We start from the raw sequence: 24,814 nt of genomic DNA on the forward strand, positions 1-24,814 counted from the left end.
AGACTATAGACTAGACTATAGACTAGACTATAGACTAGACTATAGACTAGACTATAGACTACACTATAGACTAGGCTATAGACTAGACTATAGAATAGAATATAGACTAGACTATAGAATAGACTATAGACTAGACTATAGACTAGACCACAAACTAGACCACAGACTAGACCACAGGCTAAACTACAGACTATACCACAGACTAGACCACAAACTAGACCACAGACTAGACTACAGACTAGACTTTAGACTAGACCAAAGACACGACTATAGACTAGACCAAAGACAAGACTATAGACTAGACTATAGACAAGACTATAGACTAGACTATAGTCTAGTCTATAGTCTAGTCTAGTCTATAGTCTTGTCTATAGTGTAGACTATAGCCTTTCTTTGGTCTAGTCCATAGACTAGACTATAGGCTAGACTACAGACTACACTATAGAATAGACTATAGAATATACTATAGAATAGACTGTAGACTAAACTATTCTATAGTATATTCTATAGGCTAGTCTTTAGCCAAATCTTTAGTATAGTCTAGTCTACAGGCTTGTGTAAGGTCTAGTCTGAAGTCTAATCTACAGTCTAGTATGTCTGTAGGCTTGCTTATGAGTAGCCTAATCTTGTCTTAAGTCTAGTCTATAATCTAAAATATGTACTTAATGACGTCCCCGTTTTTGTTTAAATGTTGTTCTCCCCTCGGTTTACTCAAATGTTTACCGTAACACGTTAAAATGTACCCATTAAACTGTCCATGCACTCGGACAAGAATTTATTTTGTTTTATTATTTGTTTAATTTCGAAAAGTTATGGTTTGTTAGTTGAATTGCATTTAAAGTTTTTGTCATTTTTAGAAATATGGGTTTGTAATTATGAATATTTCTTTGCACTTTCGAGGTTTGTTATTGTAATTAATTGATGGAATCTACAGTTTAAATTAAAAACTTTAATAATAAAATTTAGGGGTTCACACATAAATATAGTGATTCTAACATTTGAACTCAAATAAACGTATTCTTTTTATGATTTTTTAATTTTTCTATTCAACGTATTAATATGTTTACTAAATTAGCTTTTGTACACCTATAAATATTAACTTTTTTTCATTTATTACAGAAATTTACAACATTCTCAACCGTCACATTAAGTCTTTTTGTGGGACTAGTCATACTAAGTGAGTATAGAAATCGACAATAGAAATACTATTTTATAAAAAATACTTTAAGCCATAAATTATGTGATATTAAATATTATGTGATATTATTATTAGTTATTCATAAATACATACGTGCAAGATGTGAGTTTAAAACAAATTGTTAAAACTGTTAGAAGAAATACACCAGCGACTAGAGAGACGGGTAGTTTATTAGTCAATCGTAATCCAATCTAAATCCTATTCTATGGTATATATTTACTGTAGTCTATAGTTTAATCAATGCTAAGGTTGAGTCTATAGTCTGTGTAGTCTAGTCTATAATCTAATCTTTAGTCTACATTCCAGACTATAGTCTTGTAAATAGTCTAGTTTATAGGGTAATGTATAGTAATCCATGTCTATAATTCTAGTATCTATTTTAGTTCCGTTTAAGTTTAGTTCTAGTTCATTTTAGTTATAGTTATATTCTAGTACAGTTCTAGTTCAATTCTAGTTCAGTTCTAGTTCAGTTCTAGTTCAGTTCTAGTTCAGTTCTAGTTCAGTTCTAGTTCAGTTCTAGTTCAGTTCTAGTTCAGTTCTAGTTCAGTTCTAGTTCAGTTCTAGTTCAGTTCTAGTTCAGTTCTGGTTCAGTTCTAGTTCAGTTCTAGTTCAGTTCTAGTTCAGTTCTAGTTCAGTTCTAGTTCAGTTCTAGTTAAGTTTTAGTTCAATTCTAGTTCAATTCTAGTTCAGTTCTAGTTCAGTTCTAGTTCAGTTCTAGTTCAGTTCTAGTTCAGTTCTAGTTCAGTTCTAGTTCAGTTCTAGTTCAGTTCTAGTTCAGTTCTAGTTCAGTTCTAGTTCAGTTCTAGTTCAGTTCTAGTTCAGTTCTAGTTCAGTTCTAGTTCAGTTCTAGTTCAGTTCTAGTTCAGTTCTAGTTCAGTTCTAGTTCAGTTCTAGTTCAGTTCTAGTTCAGTTCTAGTTCAGTTCTAGTTCAGTTCTAGTTCAGTTCTAGTTCAGTTCTAGTTCAGTTTTAGTTCAGTTCTAGTTCAGTTCTAGTTCAGTTCTAGTTCAGTTCCAGTTCAGTTCTAGTCTGTAGTCTAGTTTTAGTCTAACTTATAGTCTAGTCTATATTGTAGTTCAGTTTATAGTCTATATTCTAGTCTATATTCAAGTCTATAGTTTAGTCCATAGTCTAGTCTATCGTCTAGTCTTCAGTCTAGTCTTCAGTCTAGTCTTCAGTCTAGTCTATAGTTTAGACTTCAGTCTGGTTTATAGTCTAGTCGACTTTGTTTATATCTAATTAATAATTTTTCGTATTTTTTCAAACATCTCATATCTAAATATGTTACAACTTTCATAGCCTAACCCGTTTAAAGAGACCCTAGTGTACGATTTCTAAATTGTTTTCTAACTAATAATACACAATTGGCTATTTAAATTATATATTTATACCAGCTTTTTTAAATTTTAAGTTACAATATTTTTTGTTTCTACTCTTCTTAACTATTCATTAGTAATAAATTTTGTTGCTATATATTTATAATTTTTTTATTTATTTTAAAATATTTTTTTTTCTTCCAATACATTTTATATAGTCACAAGACTCGGTTCAGCATGGCATGTTGCACATACAACAATTATAGCACCATACAAAGCATTCTCGCGTGAGAAATTACCAGCTCGCATAGGAACCCATATTGGTTTAATGCATGTCAATGTTACATTGACGGGTAAGTTTTTATTTGTATTTTTTTTTTGTTTAACAATTTTCAAAAATTTTGTATTTTTCAAAAATTTTTTTTGTTGCTGATTGTTCGGTATTAGGGTGAACATTTTGGTTTTAAAACATAATTTTCTTATGGTTTTTATTAAATAATTTTGTGGAAGAAAATATTTCTTGAATTTTGTTTGCATTTATTATGGGTTGTGTTTTATGAATGAAATTATTTTAAATTGATTTTTGGTTTTTAATGAATTTTAAACATGATTTTAATGGAATTTTTTTAATGTTGATTAAAACGAAATTATAATGGGACTTTGGAATGTAATGGAATTTAATTTATGTTTGGATGAATTATAGCAGGTATAATATGGGAAATATTCAAACTTTTACTCTCTTTGATATCTCTTCTATAGACAAAAATGTGAAATGTTTAATCAGAAAATTTTCTTCGGAGATTGTTATTATGAATGATTCAGATTTGGAGACATTGCGAATCAGATTGACTTCTAGATTGTAAAATCAGTACTTGATATTATTCTGAACCAGGAATTCAGGTAATTTATATAGTAAGTGAAAGTTGTCATAGAGTCAGGTTCAGATGTAGGTCAGTTCTAGTTCAGTTCTAATTCAGTTCTAGTTCAGTTCTAGTTCAGTTCTAGTTCAGTTCTAGTTCAGTTCTAGTTCAGTTCTAGTTCAGTTCTAGTTCAGTTCTAGTTCAGTTCTAGTTCAGTTCTAGTTCAGTTCTAGTTCAGTTCTAGTTCAGTTCTAGTTCAGTTCTTGTTCAGTTCTAGTTCAGTTCTAGTTCAGTTCTAGTTCAGTTCTAGTTCAGTTCTAGTTCAGTTCTAGTTCAGTTCTAGTTCAGTTCTAGTTCAGTTCTAGTTCAGTTCTAGTTCAGTTCTAGTTCAGTTCTAGTTCAGTTCTATTCAGGTAATTTATATAGTAAGTGAAAGTTGTCATAGAGTCAGGTTCAGATGTAGTTCAGTTCTAGTTCAGTTCTAGTTCAGTTCTAGTTCAGTTCTAGTTCAGTTCTAGTTCAGTTCTAGTTCAGTTCTAGTTCAGTTCTAGTTCAGTTCTAGTTCCGTTCTAGTTCAGTTCTAGTTCAGTTCTAGTCAGTTCTAGTTCAGTTCTAGTTCAGTTCTAGTTCAGTTCTAGTTCAGTTCTAGTTCAGTTCTAGTTCAGTTCTAGTTTCAGTTCTAGTTCAGTTCTAGTTCAGTTCTAGTTCAGTTCTAGTTCAGTTCTAGTTCAGTTCTTCAGTTCTAGTTCAGTTCTATTCAGGTAATTTATATAGTAAGTGAAAGTTGTCATAGAGTCAGGTTCAGATGTAGTTCAGTTCTAGTTCAGTTCTAGTTCAGTTCTAGTTCAATTCTAGTTCAATTCTAGTTCAGTTCTAGTTCAGTTCTAGTTCAGTTCTAGTTCAGTTCTAGTTCAGTTCTAGTTCAGTTCTAGTTCAGTTAGTTAGTTCTAGTTCAGTTCTAGTTCAGTTCTAGTTCAGTTCTAGTTCAGTCTCTAGTTCAGTTCTAGTTCAGTTCTAGTTCAGTTCTAGTTCAGTTCTAGTTCAGTTCTAGTTCAGTTCTAGTTCAGTTCTAGTTCAGTTCTAGTTCAGTTCTAGTTCAGTTCTAGTTCAGTTCTAGTTCAGTTCTAGTTCAGTTCTAGTTCAGTTCTAGTTCAGTTCTAGTTCAGTTCTAGTTCAGTTCTAGTTCAGTTCTAGTTCAGTTCTAGTTCAGTTCTAGTTCAGTTCTAGTTCAGTTCTAGTTCAGTTCTAGTTCAGTTCTAGTTCAGTTCTAGTTCAGTTCTAGTTCAGTTCTAGTTCAGTTCTAGTTCAGTTCTAGTTCAGTTCTAGTTCAGTTCTAGTTCAGTTCTAGTTCAGTTCTAGTTCAGTTCTAGTTCAGTTCTAGTTCAGTTCTAGTTCAGTTCTAGTTCAGTTCTAGTTCAGTTCTAGTTCAGTTCTAGTTCAGTTCTAGTTCAGTTCTAGTTCAGTTCTAGTTCAGTTCTAGTTCAGTTCTAGTTCAGTTCTAGTTCAGTTCTAGTTCAGTTCTAGTTCAGTTCTAGTTCAGTTCTAGTTCAGTTCTAGTTCAGTTCTAGTTCAGTTCTAGTTCAGTTCTAGTTCAGTTCTAGTTCAGTTCTAGTTCAGTTCTAGTTCAGTTCTAGTTCAGTTCTAGTTCAGTTCTAGTTCAGTTCTAGTTCAGTTCTAGTTCAGTTCTAGTTCAGTTCTAGTTCAGTTCTAGTTCAGTTCTAGTTCAGTTCTAGTTCAGTTCTAGTTCAGTTCTAGTTCAGTTCTAGTTCAGTTCTAGTTCAGTTCTAGTTCAGTTCTAGTTCAGTTCTAGTTCAGTTCTAGTTCAGTTCTAGTTCAGTTCTAGTTCAGTTCTAGTTCAGTTCTAGTTCAGTTCTAGTTCAGTTCTAGTTCAGTTCTAGTTCAGTTCTAGTTCAGTTCTAGTTCAGTTCTAGTTCAGTTCTAGTTCAGTTCTAGTTCAGTTCTAGTTCAGTTCTAGTTCAGTTCTAGTTTAGTTCTAGTTCAGTTCTAGTTCAGTTCTAGTTCAGTTCTAGTTCAGTTCTAGTTCAGTTCTAGTTCAGTTCTAGTTCAGTTCTAGTTCAGTTCTAGTTCAGTTCTAGTTCAGTTCTGGTTCAGTTCTAGTTCAGTTCTAGTTCAGTTCTAGTTCAGTTCTAGTTCAGTTCTAGTTCAGTTCTAGTTCAGTTCTAGTTCAGTTCTAGTTCAGTTCTAGTTCAGTTCAGTTCTAGTTCAGTTCTAGTTCAGTTCTAGTTCAGTTCTAGTTCAGTTCTAGTTCAGTTCTAGTTCAGTTCTAGTTCAGTTCTAGTTCAGTTCCAGTTCAGTTCTAGTTCAGTTCTAGTTTAAAGGAGTTAGCTAAACTTTCTTCTTGCGTGTTGGCATCCTTACTCTTGCTTAGTCCTAACTTCACTTCTTAGTGTCTCTCTTCTTTTTCTGCAATGGTAGCGGTAGTGTTTTTCTATTAAGATTCTCGTTTTTCGAAGTTTTAGTAATGTCGACCGGAAGACTTTTAAATCAGTTTAAGTTGTAAACAAATAGGGTATCACACCTGTCAACTATACTATATTTGTATCAAAAAATACATGTATTTTTTAGTATTTAATTGTCAAAAATTTCTAAACATGTAGTATATGTATTATATAAAATACTTTTTTTTGTCATGTTTGACATGTCAATACATTTAAAATCGCATAAGATTTATTGCAACCCAAAGTAACAGTAGTCCAATTTTGAAACTTTGCTGCTGGGAATGGTTTTGATACGAGTAGTAGAAGTAGTAGTATATGAGCCATTACGTGTACAAAATGTACAGAGATTATCCGTTACATTTTGATTGTTGCTACAACTAAAATATTTAAAATAATTCAAAATAAACAACAACATTTAAAAATGACAAACATAACATTATTTGAAACCATTAAAAATATATTTTATAAAAAAAATGGAAAATAAATTTGAAAAACAAACTGACGACATGATCCACATATCACTTTAAATGAAATCCGATTTATATAATCCTCATTTTGTTTTGTATAGCATCAACAAATACTATAAATAGGAATTGTATATTTAAATAAATACTTATGTATGTATGTTTGTATAACAATGTTTATAAATATTATTACGGTATTGTTGGCAAAACATTTTAGCTTCCGTATAAATTTAATTATACATATAATTATTATTTATTTAATTTAATTTTTGGTATTATATAAAAACTTAATTGATAGTCATCAGCATTATAACACACATACTCTTAATAACTATAGTAATGAATAAATGAATGAATGTGTTACTGTCAACTTCATATTTATTTTTGTTTCAATATGACTTAATAGTATCAAACGTCATATCATATTCGAGATTTTTGTCTTAAATTTTTTTTCGCTTTGTCTTGTGCATATCATTTTCCTAAAATCTTGCAATTACTTCTTGGGAAGTTTGTTAAAAAAAAAAAACGAAACAAAAATGTTTTGGCATTACATAGACAGCAAGCCACAAAATTAAACATTATTATTTTTTATGTTTTTTAATATTATTTTTTGGCATACGTCTTTATATGCATGAAGTTTGTCTTTTATATTATTTATACTCTTACTGTCTGGCTGTCATTTGGTTTATAAAGTTATACATCAAACTACTTAAGAAACAAAAAAATAAACCTAAAATCAACTTGAATATCGACTTGTTACCTTCTATGCGATTTAACAATACCTTTCAACAAATTTCAATACAATAGCTAGATTATAGATGTGTTAAGATTTGTATAGATTTTGAATATAATACTAAGTTTCAGTTACCGATACTACCGCCTGGTGTTATTTGGGGGTTTTTTTGATTTCGATTTCTTGTTGTTTTTTTTTTTTTTTCATTATATTTTTTGGCAACATGCAATATTCTTTAAGCATTAGTAAGCAATCATTATTTTTTTGTTTTGAATAGATTCATTACAAAATCTTGATTTTGCTTCTTGATAGTTGTGTGGTTGGATTGGTTTTGTTGTTGTTGCTATTGTTGTCTTTGAAATCATTGAGTATGACAATCATCTGTTTGCTTTATTACAAGGGCTGTAGCAGAAGTTGTAAATATCTCACCTTGTCTATTGTTTTGTGAAGTGAAGTAATGATTGAATATGAGTATGGACTTTTTCGAAAAAAATTGATATTGTTGGTATTTGGCGTTAAAAAAAAAAAATTTAAAGGGAACGTATGACTATAGCATTAGATAAAATCTGATAAAAAATTAAGATTTTAAAGTTTTGCAAACAACTGTTTGACATATTTGTTCATCAATTTCAAACTTTGGCTAAATTAAATATTATCTGATCAAATCATGATCAGTTTAGTTTCTAGTTTAGTTCTAGTACATTTCTAGTTCAGTTCTAGTTCAGTTTTAGTTCAGTTCTAGTTCAGTTCTAGTTCAGTTCTAATTCAGTTCTAGTTCAGTTCTAGTTCAGTTCTAGTTCAGTTCTAGTTCAGTTCTAGTTCAGTTCTAGTTCAGTTCTAGTTCTAGTTCAGTTCTAGTTCAGTTCTAGTTCAGTTCTAGTTCAGTTCTAGTCAGTTCTAGTTCAGTTCTAGTTCAGTTCTAGTTCAGTTCTAGTTCAGTTCTAGTTCAGTTCTAGTTCAGTTCTAGTTCAGTTCTAGTTCAGTTCTAGTTCAGTTCTAGTTCAGTTCTAGTTCAGTTCTAGTTCAGTTCTAGTTCAGTTCTAGTTCAGTTCTAGTTCAGTTCTAGTTCAGTTCTAGTTCAGTTCTAGTTCAGTTCTAGTCTAGTTCAGTTCTAGTTCAGTTCTAGTTCAGTTCTAGTTCAGTTCTAGTTCAGTTCTAGTTCAGTTCTAGTTCAGTTCTAGTTCAGTTCTAGTTCAGTTCTAGTTCAGTTCTAGTTCAGTTCTAGTTCAGTTCTAGTTCAGTTCTAGTTCAGTTCTAGTTCAGTTCTAGTTCAGTTCTAGTTCAGTTCTAGTTCAGTTCTAGTTCAGTTCTAGTTCAGTTCTAGTTCAGTTCTAGTTCAGTTCTAGTTCAGTTCTAGTTCAGTTCTAGTTCAGTTCTAGTTCAGTTCTAGTTCAGTTCTAGTTCAGTTCTAGTTCAGTTCTAGTTCAGTTCTAGTTCAGTTCTAGTTCAGTTCTAGTTCAGTTCTAGTTCAGTTCTAGTTCAGTTCTAGTTCAGTTCTAGTTCAGTTCTAGTTCAGTTCTAGTTCAGTTCTAGTTCAGTTCTAGTTCAGTTCTAGTTCAGTTCTAGTTTAGTTCTAGTTCAGTTCTACTTCAGTTCTAGTTCAGTTCTAGTTCAGTTCTAGTTCAGTTCTAGTTCAGTTCTAGTTCAGTTCTAGTTCAGTTCTAGTTCAGTTCTAGTTCAGTTCTAGTTCAGTTCTAGTTCAGTTCTAGTTCAGTTCTAGTTCAGTTCTAGTTCTAGTTTAGTTCTAGTTCAGTTCTACTTCAGTTCTAGTTCAGTTCTGTTCCCTTGCAGTGCTGTTCTGTTCCATTCAGGTTCCGTTCTATTCCATTTAAATATTCCTAATTATTTCAAGTGGGTTACTTCCCCATTCAACCATTCAATAGCATCTGTATATTTTGTATATTAAATGAAAACATGTTTTCATCCATTGTATGCACAAGTATTTTTAGCTATTGTTATATTGGTATTATCATTGTACTGACGTGATATTCTTAAAATACATGTGTTTTTCATAAATTAAGTGCTTTTACTGAGACTATTTCTGCTATTTCTCATTGTACCTCCACTGCAGGAAGATAGATAAATTGTTCTTGGTTTTAGTAATTTGCAAAATGTAGCTGTGTATCTTTTAATATGAAAACCTAAGTTTATACTTATAGATTAGTTACAAATTCATAATGAAAACGTGATTATAGCAAGTGCCAATTTCAATCTAAAATCTCAACAGATCGACTTGTTAACATTTTGAGAGATCACTTTCAATTTTAGTGTGATTTACTTTAAATTTTTCTCAGTGTAATTTGCGAGAAAATTCTAATTCATTATCTATATTGAAAATTTATGAGGTATTGTTTTGCAAAGAAAATACTTTTTAAGGTTTAAGTTGTGCTTGAAATAATGAAAATATGAATATTGATTTATAACTGAAATAATACTTTTTTTTCAAATAATTTGTACAATTTTTAATATGTATGTATGTCGCGCTTAATAATAAAAAGTATTCTCTTCAACACCATCTACGAAGAGTTTAATTCAATTGAATTCAATTTTGTAATCTCTTGATCACAAACTGTGTGGCATGACAATAGTTTTGTTCTAAGCCATTTAAACTTCAAATCCCCATGTATTGCTACCTAACGCTTCACTTAAACATACAAACATTTTGTCAATGTTTTTAGAGTACGTAAGTTTGCTAACTAAAGATACTACGTTCACATTGGTTCAGTATTTGAGGAGAAAATGTCATCTAATCTAATTTATATTTGCTCTTACAAGATTTCTGTTAGAGTAATTAAACTTGATAATACTTTAAAGTGACCATTTATAGATTATAATTTCGATCCCGTTTTGTTTTTCATTAATGTGAACCGTTCCTTAACACATATACATACATGCAACTGAAATAGTCTGCCATTTTTTTCGACTTCCATATTGAAACTGGTGTCATTTTCATTGTGTAGGTGTGTCAATCAATTTGAAAAGATGAACATAAAAAATTCTTAACAACTTGGATGACTCTGGCAATGATTACCCACTTGCATGACATTTTTAGTATATAAGAAGACATGCTATACATAAGTGTAGATTTTAGAAGTCTACGTCTATGTATTTACACTGTATGGATGCGTCTCGTGCTTTTCGCCTTTAGTTTTGATATGACATCTTTTAAGCTGTTGATGAAGATGATGAGGTAGATGAATATGATGGTTTTTTATTCGTTGCGCAACTAAAAAACTGAAATTTTTATCTATCTTTTGCACAGCATGGATTTAGCATTATAAAAGTAGAATTTAAGCCCTGTTCATATATGGCAGTTATACTTATATGCAGACATATTTACGGAGTATTTATATTTATTTTTTTTTGGAACTGTCAGCCTAATGCAAACTTTGCCAAAAAGAAAAGCAAAAGTTTTATTATCAGTCCCCATTCTACAAAACTAAATAACTCCATGCTATGTGACTTTGAGGCTTTAAACTTTTAACAATATTTAACATGACTATAAAGCGTTAAATATTTTAAAACAAGTTCTTTATTTTATTCTTAATCAGATGATCAGATGATTAATATCGCCCGTATGCATATTCAGATTTTACATGACTCAATATTGGTGATAATATTCAAGAGAGTCTTGCTTACGATTCCAAATTGCTATAAAAAGCTTTAAGAATATCTAAGGACCTGTTTCACTTTTACTTATATAAAAAAAGAGAATTGTAAAAGTTTGCCAAACTCTGCCTTTAGAATCTTTCAATAAACCATTATATCCGCTATTGGATTATGGTGGTACTGTCGTATCAAACTAAATAAAAATTTACCACAATCATATCGTAGACTCAATAAAGACTCTTTATATTCTTAAATGTTAAAGTGTACGATTATTACGTTTAGTAAGACTATGAAAGGCAGAACTTTAGGAGAATGAAATCAATATACAGAGTAATAAACTAATTTTATTTTAGTTCTGGTTTAGCTCAAGTTCAGTTCTAGTTGAGTTCTAGTTGAGTTCTAGTTGAGTTCCACTTGAGTTCTAGTTGAGTTCTAGTTCAGTTCTAGTTCAGTTCTAGTTCAGTTCTAGTTCAGTTCTAGTTCAGTTCTAGTTCAGTTCTAGTTCAGTTCTAGTTCAGTTCTAGTTCAGTTCTAGTTCAGTTCTAGTCAGTTCTAGTTCAGTTCTAGTTCAGTTCTAGTTCAGTTCTAGTTCAGTTCTAGTTCAGTTCTAGTTCAGTTCTAGTTCAGTTCTAGTTCAGTTCTAGTTCGTTCTAGTTCAGTTCTAGTTCAGTTCTAGTTCAGTTCTAGTTCAGTTCTAGTTCAGTTTCTAGTTCAGTTCTAGTTCAGTTCTAGTTCAGTTCTAGTTCAGTTCTAGTTCAGTTCTAGTTCAGTTCTAGTTCAGTTCTAGTTCAGTTCTAGTTCAGTTCTAGTTTAGTTCAGTTCTAGTTCAGTTCTAGTTCAGTTCTAGTTCAGTCTAGTTCAGTTCAGTTCTAGTTCAGTTCTAGTTCAGTTATAGTTCAGTTCTAGTTCAGTTCTAGTTCAGTTCTAGTTCAGTTCTAGTTCAGTTCTAGTTCAGTTCTAGTTCAGTTCTAGTTCAGTTCTAGTTCAGTTCTAGTTCAGTTCTAGTCAGTTCTAGTTCAGTTCTAGTTCAGTCTAGTTCAGTTCTAGTTCAGTTCTAGTTCAGTTCTAGTTCAGTTCTAGTTCAGTTCTAGTTCAGTTCTAGTTCAGTTCTAGTTCAGTTCTAGTTCAGTTCTAGTTTCAGTTCTAGTTCAGTTCAGTTAAGTTCTAGTTCAGTTCTAGTTCAGTTCTAGTTCAGTTCTAGTTCAGTTCTAGTTTTCAGTTCTAGTTCAGTTCTAGTTCAGTTCTAGTTCAGTTCTAGTTCAGTTCTAGTTCAGTTCTAGTTCAGTTCTAGTTCAGTTCTAGTTCAGTTCTAGTTCAGTTCTAGTTCAGTTCTAGTTCAGTTCTAGTTCAGTTCTAGTTCAGTTCTAGTTCAGTTCTAGTTCAGTTCTAGTTCAGTTCTAGTTCAGTTCTAGTTCAGTTCTAGTTCAGTTCTAGTTCAGTTCTAGTTCAGTTCTAGTTCAGTTCTAGTTCAGTTCTAGTTCAGTTCTAGTTCAGTTCTAGTTCAGTTCTAGTTCAGTTCTAGTTCAGTTCTAGTTCAGTTCTAGTTCAGTTCTAGTTCAGTTCTAGTTCAGTTCTAGTTCAGTTCTAGTTCAGTTCTAGTTCAGTTCTAGTTCAGTTCTAGTTCAGTTCTAGTTCAGTTCTAGTTCAGTTCTAGTTCAGTTCTAGTTCAGTTCTAGTTCAGTTCTAGTTCAGTTCTAGTTCAGTTCTAGTTCAGTTCTAGTTCAGTTCTAGTTCAATTCTAGTTCAGTTCTCGTTCTGGTTAACGGGTTGCGGGAAAATTTGTTGTTATATGTTAATGGATTTAATACCTTTCCATCAATGGTGGTATAGCTTTAATGGTGTGTATGTCTGTTGGTAGTATAAAATAATACAGCTACCATGTCATGACATCGTTTAAAGCCAAAGAAACGTCAAAAATAATGTCTGTGTTGTGTTATTGTAGTTTTTGTTATTTCTGCTGCTGTTACAAAGGAAAAATAGCAATAAGACGAAACGACGACGAAAAAAAGGTTAATCGTTGTAGTTCAAACGTTACATGCCACTAATCAAGTTATTTTTATCGAATATACTGGGTACTTTAAAGCAAAAGTAGAGTACTTTGGCAGTTAAAAGAAATCAAAATGTTATTGAGACTTTTTTAGAGCCAGACAGACGAAAAAAAGAATAAATAAAAAGGGACAAATGAACAATTTGTAATAAAGACTCAAAGAAGGTTTGTTCTTTTTTTTGCGTTATTGCTTAAATTTAATGACCACTTATTATGTTCGAAGTATTGAGAAATATTTGCGTGTTGAAAACACTTTATAAAGAAAATTTAATAATAAAGTTGTGAAATCAATAGAGCTTTTAAGTTTATCATGAGAAAGAATAAACAATGTGGTGGGAAGAGGAAAACATAATGTTAACGGCACGATATTTCTATTAGTAAAAATCCATTTCAAATTGGTTTATTTCTTATAGAAAATTTTAATTATTTAATTTGTCATTCATTTTTTTTAAACTTGTTCTATTCTTTGTTTAAGTTTTTCTAGTTTATTTTTTTTAACAAACAAATTCAATTTTGTTTTTTATTATTATTTGGACTTCATAAATCTAGTTCTATTAAAAAAGATTAATCGATCAATTTTCTTTAAATGTGTATAGTTTTGTATACAATTGTTTTTGTTTTTTATTTATTTATTGTTTATTTTTACATATTTTAATTTTGTATTTTATTTTGAAAGTTTAATAATTTGTTTATTCAATAAAAAAGAATGTTTATTTTGCAATACAAATAATAAATGATTCTTGTGTGTATTTTTTATAAATTTTAGAAATATTTGTTTAAAATGGAATGTGAAATGTTTGATTTATTAGGAGTATGGGTTTTGTTTTTTTTTTTTATATGGATTAGAATTTATTATTAATTTTTTTTTAGGAGAATATTAGTTGAATGTTTAGAATATTAAAAAACTGATTTAGAATTTAACCCTTAAAGTGTGAACAAACAAATAAGAAATTATAATTTTAAAGGCTCGACCAGTGATTTGTAGACATTTTAGTGAAAAAATCTGTGATCTTTTAATATTTTTACTTTAAATTTGAACGACCAACGGTGTCGTATACATATATTTGGTATTTTCTTTTCATTTATTTTTGACGAACATGTGTTTTAAAAAAGAAAAAGGCTTAAAAATTGTGATTTTCTGTGATTCTTAAATTTAGGAATACGTAACGTATGATTGATATTAATTAAGCATTACTTTCACAAAACGGTAAGATGTAAGTTTTTAGTAAGTTTAGTTCGTTAGTTAGTTTAGTTTAGTTAGTAGTTCGTCTTAGTTTTAGTTAGTTCTTTAGTTATTTTTTAGTTTACCGTTGTCGTTCTTCGTTAGTTCGTTTCGTTAGGTTCGTTTCGCGTTCGTTCCTTCGTTCTTCGTTCGTTCGTTAGTTCGTTCGTTCGTTCGTTCGTTCTTCGTTCGTTCGTTCGTTCGTTCGTTCGTTCGTTCGTTTCGTTCGTTTCGATTCGTTAGTTCGTTCGTTCGTTAGTTCTTCGTTCGTTCGTTCTTAAGTTATTATTCTCGTTCGTTGTCGTTCAGTTCGGTCGTTCGTTCGTTCGTTCGTTAGTTCGTTCGTTTTCGTTCTTCGTTCGTTCGTATCGTTCGTTCTTTTTCGTTGTTCCGTTCGTTCGTTTCTTTCGTTCCGTTCGTTCGTTCGTTCGTTTCGTTCGGTCGTTCGGTTCGTTCGTTCTTTCGTTCGTTCGTTCGTTCGTTCGTCGTTCGTTTCTTCGTTCGTTTCGTTCGTTCGTTCGTTTTTCGTTCGTTCGTTCGTTCGTTCGTTCGTTCGTTCGTTCGTTCGTTCGTTCGTTCGTTCGTTCGTTCGTTCGTTCTTCGTTCGTTCGTTCGTTCTTCGTTTCGTTCGTTCGTTCGGTCGTTCGTTCGTTCGTTTTCGTCGTTCGTTAGTTCGTTCGTTCGTTCGTTCTTTCGTTCGTTCGTTCGTTCGTTCGTTCGTTCGTTCGTTCTTCGTTCGTTCGTTCGTTCGTTCGTTCGTTCGTTCGTTCGTTCGTTCGTTCGTTCGTTCGTTCGTTTTCGTTCGTTCGTTCGTTCTTGTTCGTTCGTTCGTTCGTTCGTTCTTCGTTCGTCTTTTTCGTTCGTTCGTTCGTTTTCTTCGTTCGTTCGTTCGTTTCGTTCGTTCTTCGTTCTTTCGTTCGTTCGTTCGTTCGTTCGTTCTTCGTTCGTTCGCTTCGTTCGTCGTTCGTTCGTTTCGTTCGTTTCGTTCGTTCGTTCGTTTCGTTCGTTCTTCGTTCGTTCGTTCGTTTCGTTCGTTCGTTCGTTCGTTCGTTCTTTCGTTCGTTCTTTCGTTCGTTCGTTCGTTCTTCTCGTTCGTCGTTCGTTCGTTCGTTCGTTTTCGTTCTTCGTTCGTTCGTTTCTTTCTTCGTTCGTTCGTTCGTTCGTTCGTTCGTTTCGTTCGTTCGTTCTTTCGTTTCGTTCTTCGTTCGTTTCGTTCGTTCGTTCGTTCGTTCGTTCGTTTCGTTCGTTTGTTCGTTCGTTCGTTCGTTCGTTCGTTCGTTCGTTCGTTCGTTCGTTTCGTTCGTTCGTTCGTTCTTAGTTCGTTCGTTTCGTTCGTTCGTTCGTTCGTTCGTTCGTTCGTTCGTTCGTTCTTCGTTCGTTCGTTCGTTCGTTCGTTCGTTCGTCGTTCGTTTCGTTGTTCGTTGTTCTTCAGTTCGTTCCGTTTTCGTTCGTTTCGTTCGTTCGTTCGCTTAGTTTTTCGTTCGTTCGTTCGTTTCGTTCGTTCGTTAGTTAGTTAGTTAGTTAGTTAGTTAGTTAGTTAGTTATTTAGTTCGTTCGTTCGTTGTTCGTTCGTTAGTTGGTTAGTTAGTTAGTTAGTTAGTTAGGTAGGTAGGTAGGTAGGTAGGTAGTATTATTAGTAACTAGTATTTTCTTTCATATTTCATTTTGGTAATACATTACGTATGATTGATATTTGCTATACAAATTTTAACTTTAGATTTTGGAATTACAGTACTTTAAAGCTTAAGTGAAACTTTTGCAAAACATTTCGTAAAATGAAATGACCCCAATTATAATTAAATACCTCACATATGAAATACTAACTTGTAAATCTACCTTTAGGATTATTAAATTATTTTGAGTTGGTTTCAGTCTTTATGATAAAAATGTTTTCATTTCGTTTACGTTTCATTTTTTTTTTTTCATAATAATAATATTTTTTGTGCTTTTATCTCAAATTAAATTCAATTACATAATACGTTGAGTATCATCATCATTCACGAGTACGGATAAGTACAAACAATGTTGCTGCTGCTTATGATGACGACAATGACGTTGATGATTATGACAATTGTTATGTTTAAGTTTATTGTTCAGCTAATACAGGCAACAACAACAACAACTTTACGTCGTGTGCCATTAGAAATCACAAGATTTATAATGCGTTTGCAGCTTTTTTTCTCAGTTATTGGTAGACAACGTTTTTACTAAATTGTACAAAATTGTGAATGAACACATTTAATATTCATTCAATTCACTTTATTTTACTTATCTTAGCAAAACAAGCCTTTTCTATTATTTTTAGAATTTTAGATGTTTTTTCTTTTAGCTGTAATTTTTTTATTAAGTATCATCTTTATGATAATAATGATGAACAGTTGTACAAATAAATCAGCCTAGTAAAATATATTTCAATTTTAGTTGATTTTAGCTTGATCATCACTTCAATTTCTATATTTTTCTATAATTTTTTTCCTCATCTTATCGTTCTTAGTTCATTTTGCTTTTTAAGAAAAAACTGACTATGAATTCGTGTATCTCTATTGAAGTTTAAGTGTTATTGTTTGTGAAGTGAGAGGAAGGGAAGTCTCAAATAAACAACAACAAAAACATCAATTTCATAAAGATTTACTTAAGTAATTGATGATTGGCAGAATGGAAAAAAAGAATAAGATGGATTTAGCTCTATTGTGGAAACAAATGTTCTAAGTGCTATGAGTTGTAGTATGACTAGACTATTAGCAAGACTATAGATAAGGCTATAGACTAGGCTATAAACTAGACTATAGACTTGACTACAGACTAGACTAGACAAGACTATAGACTAGACTATAGACTAGACTATAGACTAGACTATAGACTAGACTATAGACTAGACTATAGACTAGACTATAGACTAGACTATAGACTAGAATATAGACTAGACTATAGACTAGACTCTAGACTAGACTCTAGACTAGACTATAGACTAGACTATAGACTAGACTCTAGACTAGACTCTAGACTAGACTATAGACTAGACTCTAGACTAGACTATAGACTAGACTAAAGACTAAGACTATAGACTAGACTATAGACTAGACTATAGACTAGACTCTAGACTAGACTATAGACTAGACTAAAGACTAGACTATAGAGAGCTATAGACTACTAGACTAGACTATAGACTAGACTATAGACTAGACTATAGACTAGACTATAGACTAGACTATAGACTAGACTATAGACTAGACTATAGACTAGACTATAGACTAGACTATAGACTAGACTATAGACTAGACATAGACTAGACCTATAGACTAGACTATAGACTAGACTATAGACTAGACTATAGACTAGACTATAGACTAGACTATAGACTAGACTATAGACTAGACTATAGACTAGACTGTAGACTATACTATAGACTAGACTATAGACTAGACTATAGACTTGACTATAGACTAGACTATAGACTAGACTATAGACTAGACTATAGACTAGACTATAGACCTAGACTATAGACTAGACTATAGACTAGACTATAGACTAGACTATAGACTAGACTTAGACTAGACTATAGACTAGACTATAGACTAGACTATAGACTAACTAGACTAGACTATGACTAGACCTATAGACTAGACTATAGACTAGACTATAGACTAGACTATAGACTAGACTATAGACTAGACTATAGACTAGACTATAGACTAGACTATAGACTAGACTATAGACTAGACTATAGACTAAGACTATAGACTAGACTATAGACTAGACTATAGACTAGACTATAGACTAGACTATAGACTAGACTATAGACTAGACTATAGACTAGACTATAGACTAGACTATAGACTAGACCTATAGACTAGACTATAGACTAGACTATAGACTAGACTATAGACTAGACTATAGACTAGACTATAGACTAGACTATAGACTAGACTATAGACTAGACTATAGACTAGACTATAGACTAGACTATAGACTAGACTATAGACTAGACTATAGACTAGACTATAGACTAGACTATAGACTAGACTATAGACTAGACTATAGACTAGACTATAGACTAGACTATAGACTAGACTATAGACTAGACTAGACTAGACTATAGACTAGACTATAGACTAGACTATAGACTAGACTATAGACTAGACTATAGACTAGACTATAGACTAGACTATAGACTAGACTATAGACTAGACTATAGACTAGACTATAGACTAGACTATAGACTAGACTATAGACTAGACTATAGACTAGACTATAGACTAGACTATAGACTAGACTATAGACTAGACTATAGACTAGACTATAGACTAGACTATACACTAGACTATAGACTAGACTATAGACTAGACTATAGACTAGACTATAGACTAGACTATGACTAGACTATAGACTAGACTATAGACTAGACTATAGACTAGACTATAGACTAGACTATAGACTAGACTATAGACTAGACTATAGACTAGACTATAGACTAGACTATAGACTAGACTATAGACTAGACTATAGACTAGACTAACTATAGACTAGACTATAGACTAGACTATAGACTAGACTATAGACTAGACTATAGACTAGACTATAGACTAGACTATAGACTAGACTATAGACTAGACTATAGACTAGACTATAGACTAGACTATAGACTAGACTATAGACTAGACTATAGACTAGACTATAGACTAGACTATAGACTAGACTATAGACTAGACTATAGACTAGACTATAGACTAGACTATAGACTAGACTATAGACTAGAGTATAGTTTTTGCTAAATTCCTTCCAATTAAAATTTTATGCTTGTTTTCCACAATTGAGCAGATTCGATTTTTAAAATCACAACAACTTGAAAAAAACTTTACCCCAAATATTATACTTTGTTGTTAAGCAGCATATTGAAAAGTATAATCATGTTTCAGTTATGATAAGAAACATTGCACAAGTACCAAAAATAATACTTTTTGTTTGTTACTTATTTTTTTTCTTTTCTTCCTTCAAGTCAAACAAAAACACTTCTGAGGAAAAGTATGACATGCGGAAGCCAGTCAATAGGAACGTAGTATATCTTTAAATATGTCAAGTCATAAATTGAATTTTTGTATTATACGCCTTTGTTTGTCTAGAATTAATTACTGCACACGAAAATTAAGAAGAAAAAACATGCTTAAGAATTTTAACCGAAATTTAATTAAACAAATATTGACGTAAATAACAAGAAATAAATATAAATTAAATACAACCACAAACGAAATTTTAACATCAAACAAATTATTAATGAAACTCTTTAAGTGTTTTGCCTTAAGGTTCTAGCTCTTCTGAGAGAAGCACTTCTTGGGTGTGTATGATAAGAGGTTGAAGTTTTGGTGGTTTTAAATGACTTTGCGAAATTTTTTGACAGTAGTGAGAACAGTTTTTTATCTCAAAGTCTTTAGTTGATATTGGAAATTAAAGCCTTAGAGGAAAAAATTGTCTCTTGTTTTACTTAGCACACCTTCAATGACCCTCAAAGAAAGCGGAAGGGTTAAAATTAAATAACATTTTAAACTATACAAAAAAAAAAAAAAAAAAAAACATAAATTATAATACCCACCAACAAAAAAGAACTAAACTGTATTAAAAATAATAATAACTGAAACAATAATAAACAAAAAATACCGGTTGAACTTGCCAGTTTATCAATGTGAACACAGCAAAAAAAATTAAATACCACAGCCACTACTTCCATAAAGTAAAATGTACTCGAAAAAATGCGTTTAACTGGAAATAAAATATAATATAAATGCCAAAATACTACAAAAAAAAAAAAACTACGAACAAAAAACAGCAACAACTATTTACGTCCGCAATGCGAAATGCACGTAATACATAAACGCATACAGAAATAAATACGCACATAATTCTCATATGTATACTGCAAAATATACCTACACAAGTTGTCCCTACAAACATTTTCTATTGCGGAAGTTACCCGTATGAAACTTCCAAACGTGTTAAAAGCTCGCCAGCGATGTTGCGGAAGTATAAGAATTCTTGTCACCAGTCGGGAAGAACTGATGCCGAGCTGGGGAACGTCTAAGAGTAACGTGGAAGATACTTCTGGAAGACCCGCAGAAGAAACTTCTAGATGACTCTTGGAAGTAAGGTATTGCCAAAGACTCTTCTAGATGTGACTAGGAAGTCACTTCTTGAAGTGACTACCTAGTATCATCTAGAAGTGTTCCTATCTTATCTTCTAGTAGATGAGTTTTCTCTTCTTCTAGAAGATGAGTATTCTCGTCTTCTAGAGGATGAGTATTCTCGTCTTCTAGAAGATGAGTTTTCTCTTCTTCTATTTGTATACTCACCAAAATAAAATCTATAAAAATAAATCTAAATAAAATGAAATTTTATAGTTTTTATTGAAATAATTGAAATTAAAATAGTAGAAAAAATAATTCATTTAACAACTAATCTAAAAAAAGTAATATATGTACATTAGACGGGCTCACAAAAAATGGTGCTTGAGTTACCCCCCTCAAAATATTCGCTGTTATGTAATATGATGATTCTTCATGTTAAATTCAATATTTTACCCAGCTTCAAAAAATCTTTGTTATGTTTTATAATGGTTCCCAAAATATTTCTATCGATGGCCGTTCGTGAGCTGAACCGGTTACAAAAAAGTCCCTTTTTAGTTATTTTGTTTTAAATTATACAGCAGTTCTTAATCAATATATACAGTATGTGGTATCATTTGAAAGGTTTTTTGAAGTCTAGTGGTGCGCAAAATTGTACATACATTTTATTTTTTCTTAGTGAAAAACCTAACATTTTAAATATTTTGGAATATGACAATTATAAACAGACGGTTATTTATGATTAATACATCATAGGACGCGGTTTTAAAATACCTTTAAAACGATACCCCGTATTGGATATTTTGTTGCAAAACAAACAAAAATTAAAAAAAAAAAAATAATTCCAAAATACCTTTTATTGATTTGGTCCAGCTCACGAACGGTCATCGCTAGACTTATAATATTTTGGGAATTTTGAGAGGGGTAACAAAAACACGTTTTTGCTGTCCATACAGAGTGAGCCGGTCTAATGTACATATGTATCAAAAATTTAGAATTATTACCTTATAATAAGATAATTTTCAGGAATTGTAAAACGTTGGACTCTAAAATATTTTTGTAGTTCTTCATAAATTTTATGATCAATCCATCAAATTGTAAGAGTTATATTTTGGAACACATTAATCCTTCAATGAAATAAACAAAAATAATGTTATAATTAATATTGAATATATGTACATAAGTACTTTTGTATTTGTTGAAATTACCTTTTACACTTTAGGAAGCAATAAAAATAGGATTCTCTTATGATCAATACATTTCCCACCAAAGTTTAAACGGTCAGATCCATTTTTTACATTTTCTGCAAATAATCGACATTTTTAATGGAACCGCGTGATGAAATAAGACATATATAACTTACCAGATCCCTTTTTTATATTTTAATTCAGTTAGAAGTATTTTAATAGGGGGTACAATATTAGCTACTGCTTTCTAAAAAAAATAAAATAATTAAAACTTAATTAATTTATTTATTTATTGTTTTGAATCAATAAAAACATTACCTTTCGTGAACATTTTTTAAATAACTTGAAACTAAACCGTCTATAAAGATCTGAAATTACTAAGTCATGGATTATTTTTAAAATTATTTACAATCACTAACGATAGAAACACCTTAACGACCCTAAACAGGATATTGCTTTTGACACTAATACTGCAATACTATTTTTTGTTTGCTTTCTTCTAATTAAGGAGTTATACACGTTCAAAAACTGTCTACTTAGGTTCAATATATTGGGAATGGCATGTTCAATATTAATAATATTAGTATCATATAAAGGTCATAGAAAGACCTGGTGTTAATAACTAAAAAAGTACCTATAATTAAAATAATTAAATCTAAAGCTATATGAAAATTAATAGAATTGTATTTATTTAAAAAAGGTGGTTTTAAAAATATCTGATTTTAATATTAAATATCTTATATAGGCAATTTCGTGTCGAGTGACCCAAGTCAAAAAATAATTTATGTATGTATAAAACAGTAGTATTAATTTGAATATAATGATTCCAGCTAGCCTTTAAATACTTAAGTAAAATTTTAATGTATTTTTTTTTTGTTACGATAATGAAATACAAATAAAATTTTAGCTCAAAGTGATCATACGTAATCTAGAAAGAGGACCTAAACGCGCAAATAGTTTAAAAAATATTGAAAGTTAAGATTTAACTCAAATAAATCTAAATAGGTTAAACATATTAGAACTTCGTTTAAAAATTATGGAAATGGAAGCCGTTTAGAGTTGTTAACTTATTCCTAAAATAGTATTTTAATGTAAAATATGACAACTTACTTTTTAATTTTATTTATATAATCCTTGAAGATAATTACTTTTTGGTATATATTTAATAAAATTCACCAATTAACAAAACCTTCTTAAATGTTTATTAACAGTTGACTTTTAACACAACACTATCATATTGTTTTTTATTACTTAAGATTCACAATATATTAATTACACTATTTTTCTATGAATATTATGAATATTATTCAATAACTCATTTAAGTTTTACAATGAATAATTAAAACTGAACATGACTGGACAAAACAAAAAACATCACTGAACTTAGCAAAATTTCTGCATTATTTATTTTTATTTTTTTCGCGTTCTGGCTAAAAATGGAGTATTTATATTTTTTTGTTTTTGTACTCTTCTTACTATCATCCGGAAGTAACCTAAAAGTATACTTCCAGACGGCGAAAATTAGAAATCAATGTATTTTGTTTTTGTAAAATGTGCGCTCTCGTCTGACAATCGTCTAGAAGTGACTACAATCCACACTTCCAGATGAACAAAATACAACATTAATGTGAACACTCTTCAAACTGTCTTCCAGAAGTGACATAAACATACAAATCAAGAAGATACAAATTAGGAAACAATGTATTTTGTTATTGTAAAATGTGTGTTCTCACCCAACTCTCATACAGAAGTCACTAAAACATATACTTCCAGATAAAAAAATTCAACAGTCATGGTTTTTTGTTTAAGCAAAATGGATGCACTCTTATAACTATCATCCGGAAGTAACTTAAAAGTATATTTCTAGAAGATGAAAATTCGAAATCAATGTATTTTGTTTTTGTAAAATGTGCGTTCTCGTCTGACAATCGTCCAGAAGTGTTTCTGACGTGGCGTCTGGGATGATGCGCAATGGTTTTGTCTTCTAAATGTTTGAAGGGGTCCCTCCAAACATTTTCTATTGCGGAAGTTACCCGTATGAAACTTCCAAACGTGCTAAAAGCTCGCCAGCGATGTTGCGGAAGTATAAGAATTCTTGTCACCAGTCGGGAAGAACTGATGCCGAGCTGGGGAACGTCTAAGAGTAACGTGGAAGATTCTTCTGGAAGACCCGCAGAAGAAACTTCTAGATGACTCTTGGAAGTAAGGTATTGCCAAAGACTCTTCTAGATGTAACTAGGAAGTCACTTCTTGAAGTGACTACTTAGTATCATCTAGAAGTGTTCATATCTTATCTTCTAGAAGATGAGTTTTCTCTTCATCTAGAAGATGAGTATTCTCTTCTTCTAGAAGATGAGTATTCTCGTCTTCTAGAAGATGAGTTTTCTCTTCTTCTATTTGTATACTCACCAAAATAAAATCTATAAAAATAAATCTAAATAAAATGAAATTTTATAGTTTTTATTGAAATAATTGAAATAAAAATAGTTGAAAAAATAACAGATTTAACAACTAATCTAAAAAAAGTAATATATGTACATTAGACCGACTCACAAAAAATGGTGCTTGAGTTACCCACCTCAAAATATTCGCTGTTATGTAATATGATGTTACCCAAAATATTTTCAGTTAAGTGTTGTCCATTCGTTTAAAGAAAAAATTCAATATTTTACCCAGCTTCAAAAAATCTTTGTTATGTTTTATAATGGTTCCCAAAATATTTCAAGTCTATCGATCGCCGTTCGTGAGCCGAACCCGTTACAAAAAAGTCCCTTTTTAATTTTTTTTTTTAAATTATACAGCATATCTTAAACAATATATACAGTATGTGGTATCATTTGAAAGGTTTTTTGAAGCCAAGTCTAATTTGCAAAATTGTGCATACATTTTATTTTTCTTAGTGAAAAACCTAACAATTTTAAATATTTTGGAATATGACAATTATAAGCAGACGGTTATTTATGATAAATACATCATTGGACGCTGCTTTAAAATACCTTTTAAACAATACTCCGTATTGGATATTTTGTTTCAAAACAAACAAAAATTAAAAAAAAAAATAATTCCAAAATACCTTTTTTTTAATTTGGTCCAGCTCACGAACGGTCATCGCTAGACTTAAAACATTTTGGGAATTATCATAAAACAAAGCAAGGTAAATTTTGAGAGGGGTAACAAAAGCACGTTTTTGCTTTCCATACAGAGTGAGTCAGTCTAATGTACATATGTATCAAAAATTTGGAATTATTACCTTATAATAAGATAATTTTCAGGAAATCTGTATTAATATTCCAACTGTTGACTGGTATACTTCCAAAAATTGTAAAACGTTGGACTCTAAAATATATTTGTAGTTCTCCATAAATTTTATGATCAATCCATCAAATTGCAAGAGTTATATTTTGGAACGCATTAATCCTTCAACGAAATAAACAAAAATAATGTTATAATTAATATTGAATATATGTACATACTTTTGTATTTATTGAAATTACCTGTTATACTTTAGGAAGCAATAAAAATGGGATTCTCTTATGATCTATTGATCATTTCCCACCGAAATTTAAACGTTCAGATCCATTTTTTACATTTTCTGCAAATAATCGACA

The 24,814-nt window shown here is 31.1% G+C and overlaps 1 protein-coding gene across 1 annotated transcript in view; it reads left to right on the forward strand.

Annotated features, from left to right (window-relative positions):
• LOC119613227 (dual oxidase maturation factor 1) overlaps positions 1 to 24,814 on the forward strand; it is a 67,931-nt gene that overhangs the window by 18,223 nt on the left and 24,894 nt on the right. The window contains exons 3-4 of the mRNA XM_037969182.1: positions 1,120 to 1,177; positions 2,731 to 2,865. Of these exons, the coding sequence (XP_037825110.1) occupies positions 1,120 to 1,177; positions 2,731 to 2,865 (193 nt within the window). The remainder of the gene's footprint in view (positions 1 to 1,119; positions 1,178 to 2,730; positions 2,866 to 24,814) is intronic.

This window comes from Lucilia sericata, unplaced genomic scaffold (assembly GCF_015586225.1).
Source record: "Lucilia sericata isolate MDLA Ls3-8-SP2 unplaced genomic scaffold, ASM1558622v1 Contig002018F_arrow, whole genome shotgun sequence".
NCBI lineage: Eukaryota > Metazoa > Arthropoda > Insecta > Diptera > Calliphoridae > Lucilia > Lucilia sericata.